The sequence below is a fragment of the Monopterus albus genome, unplaced genomic scaffold, assembly GCF_001952655.1.
Source record: "Monopterus albus unplaced genomic scaffold, M_albus_1.0 scaffold1.1, whole genome shotgun sequence".
NCBI lineage: Eukaryota > Metazoa > Chordata > Actinopteri > Synbranchiformes > Synbranchidae > Monopterus > Monopterus albus.
Window position 1 is genome coordinate 3,395,792 of NW_018127881.1, and position 6,376 is coordinate 3,402,167.

The window sequence follows — 6,376 nt, forward strand, 5'->3', positions numbered from 1 at the left end:
AGAGTTGAAAGCATGATGAAGTTGAACTTTCCCATTCATTTGAATGGGGCAAGATTTTCAAAATAAAGCTGAATATTTAAAAAGTATGAAGTTTACAAAAGTTCTGAAGAGAAGCATGAATGTCCTTGAAGAGCTGAACATTTTAATAGCTAAAATAGCTGAAAGTATGGAGAAGTAAAAATTTCCCCATCCATTTGATTGGTGAAAATTTTTCAGAATAAAGCTAAATATTTTAAAAATTTGAAGTTTAGAAAACTTCTGAAGCAAAGCATGAATGTCCTTGAAGAGCTGAACATTTTAATAGCTAAAATAGCTGAAAGTATGGAGAAGTAAAAATTTCCCCATCCATTTGATTGGTGAAAATTTTTCAGAATAAAGCTAAATATTTTAAAAATTTGAAGTTTAGAAAACTTCTGAAGCAAAGCATGAATGTCCTTGAAGAGCTGAACATTTTAATAGCTAAAATAGCTGAAAGTATGGAGAAGTAAAAATTTCCCCATCCATTTGATTGGTGAAAATTTTTCAGAATAAAGCTAAATATTTTAAAAAGTATAAAAGTTACAAAAAAGTTGTATACATCCGCGCATGTCCTGAAAAAGCCGAACATTTTGATACCTGAATGGCTTTTCTAGCTGAAAGTATGCTGAAGTAGTTAAGTGCCAAAAAACGTACGGAATAATAATAATAATAAAGAAATAAATAATTGGAAAACAAGGTATGGATGCTGAAACAGCATCCATTCAATTATGTGAGTGCAACAGAGTAGACCAACTGTAGGGAGAGGGTGTTCCCGACCCTCTGTCTGTCGGGTATAAATACACTTTGTCCCGGCTTCAGTCTGTCCTCGCACCGGCAGCAGCTCTGTTTGGAAGGTAAAACACGGGATGGCAGCGCCGAAGAAAGTCTGCGTGGTTGGCTCTGGTAACTGGTGAGAGGCGGCTTTTAATACTTTTAAATACATTTGAATGGCCATTACGGGGTGTTTAAATTTTTTTTGGGGGGGGGGGTTCATATCAGTATTTTTGTTGCCAGAATAGGATTTTACAAGCAGTTACGTTTTTATGAATGCTGTGGTAAATTTGGAAGAAACTTTAGTCATTTCGGATCAATGATTCATAAAGTTCATCAACTCGCCTGCTGCAGGCAGAGAGGAGGTCTCCCGAGGCTGACACCGCCTCTCTGAGCGTGTGCTGACCTTTGATACCTCGACACGCCGGAGTATTCGTTAAAGAAGCGGCTCCTGTCTTCTGTTACTCAAACATTTGTGCTGAGTGAGCTTTCCTGTGGCGTTGATATCCCTCGGCCTGCGGGATATTGATTATAATCAATGGCTATAGTCCGTAACTCAATACCTCACAGTAAGGTCCTGCATTTAAACTTGGGGATAAGTAAAAGTAAGTAAGTCGCATAATGTAATTAAAGCTTTAAAAGTGAAAGTCATGCCACCATTACCTCTGTCACTATATTAACAGGCTATATAGCTTAGTATTTAATTATTATAATGGATTTAATATGAAAGGTGCATTTTAATGTTTGTAGATCATTTTAACTAATAGGCTAATATATAGCTTACCCAGCATTTGGGTGCTATGATCTTTAACAATACATTGTGTTTTGTAGACTGATTGCAGTTTTTTTGTGTGAAAGCTGAATCTGAAAAGAAACTAGTACATTTCCTTTTTAAAGTAGCATACTGAAGTACCTCTAAATTGTGCATTAGTGCAGTACTAATGCAAAAAGTACTTGGTGTGACCATAATGTGTTAATAAAAGATCAACTTTTGATACTTAATACTGAAGTATAAAGCCTAATCAGGATTTCTCTTAGCTCATGGTATATCAATAGTCAGTAGCCTATTCATGAGGGAGGCTCTCGTGTTAAAATAAGATTTGCTGGTATTCATTTTTGTCTTGTCTGGGAAGGCATTTAAAAACTTTTAAGTGAATCAAAATTTCTCTGCTACAGACTAACAGATGTCCACGTGCCACCTGTTGAAATATATTACTGTTTTACTATTCCTATCATAATAAATTAGCCATTAATGGCCTAAAATGTGTATTTATACACAGAAAAATAATGTTTTGTATGTGGCAATTCGTATGTAGCAATATTTAATATCAACAGTAGTTGGCACTACATTTTATGCAAGAATACACACATAAATCAAAGTTTAGCATCGCCAGAACAATATCAGAGATTCAATATACCTGTCCAAACCAGAAATGGACACTTTGTCAACTTTTTTATAACTACAGCAGCACATCAGAGCTGAGAATCCCCTAAACCCCAGTAGGAAATCCATTCAGATCCATGAAAAGCAAAGGCAATTTATCCTTTTTTGGAAACTATAAAATAAACTTGTCATCGTCCTGACACCAGAATCATTATCTTGTGTCTCCATGTCACCAGGGGTTCTGCCATTGCCAAGATTGTGGGTGCCAACGCAGCCAAGTATGACAAGTTTGACAAAACAGTGAACATGTGGGTTTTTGAGGAGATGGTGAATGACCGTAAACTCACAGAAATCATCAACACAGACCATGAAAACGTGAAATATCTGCCTGGTCACAAGCTGCCCCCCAATGTGGTGAGCCTAGAAATGCCCTTGATAATAAGGAGGATAATAATAAGGAGAAAAAAATCACCTTAAATGTCCATGTGAATGTTCTTGTGAAGCTGGTTTTGAATGAGATGCGGTATATGTCAGAAACATATGCACTGTTTGGTGTCGTTTTCACGTTCTCATTTCTCTTCTCCTCAGTTGGCTGTTCCAGACTTGGTTGAGTCTGTGAAAGGAGCCGACATCCTGATCTTTGTGGTCCCTCACCAGTTCATCGTGAGAATATGTGATACCATTAAAGACCACATCAAGAAAGACGCTGTAGGAATGTCTCTCATCAAGGTAACATCTTTCTTACAAAGCATTTTGGGTTCCTAGAGCATGGTAATGAAATACGAAGCTTCCAGTTCTTTTTGTTACATCTCACATTGCACTAAGGACATACACGTTCAGATTTTCTTGTATGAATTTTGTGGCTATATGTATCTACAGGGTGTCGATGCAGGTCCAGAGGGTCTGAAGCTGATCTCAGAGGTCATCCGAGCGAAACTGGGCATCACTATGACGGTCCTCATGGGAGCGAACATCGCCAACGAGGTCGCTGAGGAGAAATTCTGTGAAACAACGATTGGTATGGGGGTTAATTCTTGAATGAGATCCTCATTAGCATCTTATCCTTTTCTTAACCTGGACTGAAAATTTTCAAGTTTTTTCCCAAATTGGAGTAATGTGCAGTGAAACACATTCGACAGTGGACATATTGAATTAAATGATATTGGTTGAAAGTATCGAAGCTAGTGAACTGGTCTAACCCCAGACTGAACTCTAAAACGCTTTCAAGGATTTTATTCACACATGCTGTACATTGATTTTGTTTTTAACTGCTGTACTTGAACTGAACTTGTGGTGAAACATTTTGGACACTGCACTGAATGGCACACCTCCTTTGCGTAGTATAGCACGTGTAACACAGGACATGGCATCCTCAGATTTTTAGTTTTGTTTGAAAAGATTTTTCAGTGTGGCTTTCTTTGGTTTCTCTTGCTCAAAACATACATTTTATTTTCTGATACAGTGTGATTTGTCTCAGTGCTGCATTGTGGAAACTGACAGAGGTGTATTTATTACTTGGGGACTCAGGGTGCAAAGACAAAACAACTGGACCCATACTGAAGGAGCTAATGCAGACTACCAACTTCCGTGTGACTGTGGTGGAAGAGTCCGATGTGGTGGAGATCTGTGGCGCGCTCAAGGTCAGATTTTCTCCTCCACAAAGCTAATCAACTCCTTGATTTTCACAACCACCTGAGCACTGGCGTGAGTGCATAAGACACACTATTACACAATTAAGCAATGCATAAAGAGATGTAATGGGCGAAGAGATGATCCAGAGAAGTACATGTTTACAAGATTTTTGTAGTGTAATATTTGCAAAATATTTTAACTTTAAATGCCTGCATTCACTCAGACATGTTTGTAAAATGCTACCATGCTAATCAATTTTAAAATCTTTTCTTTTGCTTGTATTGGTCCAAAAAGTATTAACTGTAAATGTTACAAACTAATAATGATCTTGTTTTGGATGCACATCAACAGCAGTAAAGAGACAGAATTTGCTGGCAGACTCCAGTCCATAGTGGCCTTAGAGCATAAATGATGTTCAGGTCCTCATATGCTTTGGTACTTCACCTAACATGTTTAAAGTGCAATACAATAACAGCTGTAACTTCTCTTTATTGTTACTGCAGAACATTGTAGCAGTGGGAGCAGGTTTCTGTGATGGCCTGGGGTTCGGCGACAACACCAAAGCAGCGGTGATTCGTCTCGGCCTGATGGAGATGATTGCCTTCGCCAAGGTCTTCTGCACAAACTGCCCTGTCTCCCCCGCTACCTTCCTGGAGAGCTGTGGCATCGCTGACCTCATCACGACCTGCTACGGCGGACGCAACCGCAAGATTGGGGAAGCTTTCGCCAAAACTGGCAAAGTAGGAAGCAGATTTTGTCTGTTATTCTTCTTATGAAAACCATAATAATGTAACACCAAGTATGTGTCTGTACAGAGCATTGAGCAGTTAGAGAAAGAGCTGCTGCACGGCCAGAAGCTTCAAGGTCCAGCGACTGCGAGCGAGGTCCACCAAGTCTTGAAACAGAAAAACATGGTGGAAAAGTAAGTTTGTCTAATATTGTATTAAGATCTTTATCACAAGATGCTTCTTTGAGCTTGTATAATTTTGACAATAAATGCATTTCAATAGGGTTTCTACTTGCATTGGTAAAGAAGAAACTCTTAGCATTATATAATGTTATGCAAGTTGTGCACTGCATTTAAAGGAATAGTTCAACATTTGTCAACATCTGGGGAAATGTACTTATTTGCTTTTTTTAACCAAGAGTTAGGTGAGAGGCTTATGATTCTGTGTAATGAAAGTGTAACTTGTTATGGTCAAACTTGGAAATGAATATTGATCTTTAGATCTTTAGAGTTTTGCTTCCTTTGGACAGAGATGGGTCAACTGTTTCCTCCTGTTTCTGGTCTTTATGGTAAGCTATGCTAACATGCTTTTGGCTGTAGCTTAATACTCACAAGGTGTACAAGGTGACTCTCAGCAAGAAAGCAAATAAGCACATTTCCCAAAATAGTGAACTCTGTTCATAATTTCTACCATCCCTTCACCTCTCCAGGTTTCCTCTGTTCACTGCTGTTTACCAGATCTGCTTCAACAACCACCCCGTCACAGAGTTCATCAAATGTTTGCAGAACCACCCAGAGCACATATAGAGGACTGACATAAGAACTGAGGAGTGGGTGGAAATTGAGACAGAACTTATACACTAGCAGTACTGTATAACCCAGGAGTTTTTCTTTTTTTGGCGGGGGGACTCTTAACAAAAAAATGGAGTGGAGTGCCCCTCCAACTGCCTGACCTGATGTGGTTATTTATTCTAAACATACATGTCACCAGTCATTGCATACATCTACCAAGTCTTAAAAGATGGAACTATTTGAATTTCTTTGTCTTATGCAATACAAAAACCTTGACCTCAGTGTTATAAAATGTTACATAATTTCTTGGGTAAAAGTGCCTTGACTTGCCATTTCTCTTAAACAAAGCACAGTAATCACTCCCACTGTGCTGCTTTTACTTTGGATATCTTAAGTTTTAACCAGTTATTTAACAGGATTTATTTTTGGAATAAATGATCAAACTCTTTACTTTTTTGCTCGTGTTCATGTTTGAATATCTACTTCTTTAACTTGCTGGTATCTGCCTGCAGGATACACTCATACACACTCAGCAGCAGCCTCACTGTAACCTGACCTGAGCCCAGTCAGACTGCCACTCTAAACTCTTCACCTTTACCATTTTCTAGTGTCTCCTTCAACCTTTCCTAAACGCAGGTCCTGCCTCGGTCACAGTCCTCATATGTGATCACTGTTCATTTCAGCGGGAATTCTCTGAGATTATAGATGGGCTGTTTTCAAGCCACTTGATTAACAATATATTTGTTTTCTGTTGGTTCATTCACAAACGTTTCTCTTTAGTTGATCTGCAGGAGGCCAGTGTGTCTTCATTAACAGCCATATGTGTCTCATCACGTGCCAGCATCAATGCTCAGTCCCTGTGGGTAAAAGTGTCGGCTAAAAGCACCATACAAGGGATACAGTAACCTGTTTGCTCTGACTTTGAAGTGGGAGTTTGCACCAGCCTGTATCATTTATGGAAGCGTGAGCAAAAATACTCCCCGTCTGTGTCTTTTGATCACACGTGTGTTTATATTTTCTCTTTATCGGTGGAGATTGTATTTGCCTTGCTG

General features: G+C 38.9%; 1 protein-coding gene across 2 annotated transcripts; it reads left to right on the forward strand.

Annotated features, from left to right (window-relative positions):
* The first annotated feature begins 849 nt into the window (after nt 1–849).
* On the forward strand, nt 850–5,736 carry gpd1b (glycerol-3-phosphate dehydrogenase 1b). Of its 2 annotated transcripts, none has more exons than XM_020615872.1 (8): nt 850–928; nt 2,410–2,587; nt 2,762–2,902; nt 3,053–3,191; nt 3,701–3,813; nt 4,309–4,545; nt 4,621–4,727; nt 5,243–5,736. In XM_020615872.1, the coding sequence occupies exons 1-8, from the start codon at nt 885–887 to the stop codon at nt 5,337–5,339; spliced, it is 1,056 nt and encodes a 351-aa protein (XP_020471528.1). In that variant the 5' UTR covers nt 850–884; the 3' UTR covers nt 5,340–5,736. The 2 variants fall into 2 exon arrangements, with proteins under 2 accessions (XP_020471528.1, XP_020471605.1); XM_020615949.1 differs by lacking the exon at nt 850–928 and adding an exon at nt 1,369–1,394.
* The last annotated feature ends 640 nt before the right edge of the window (nt 5,737–6,376 follow it).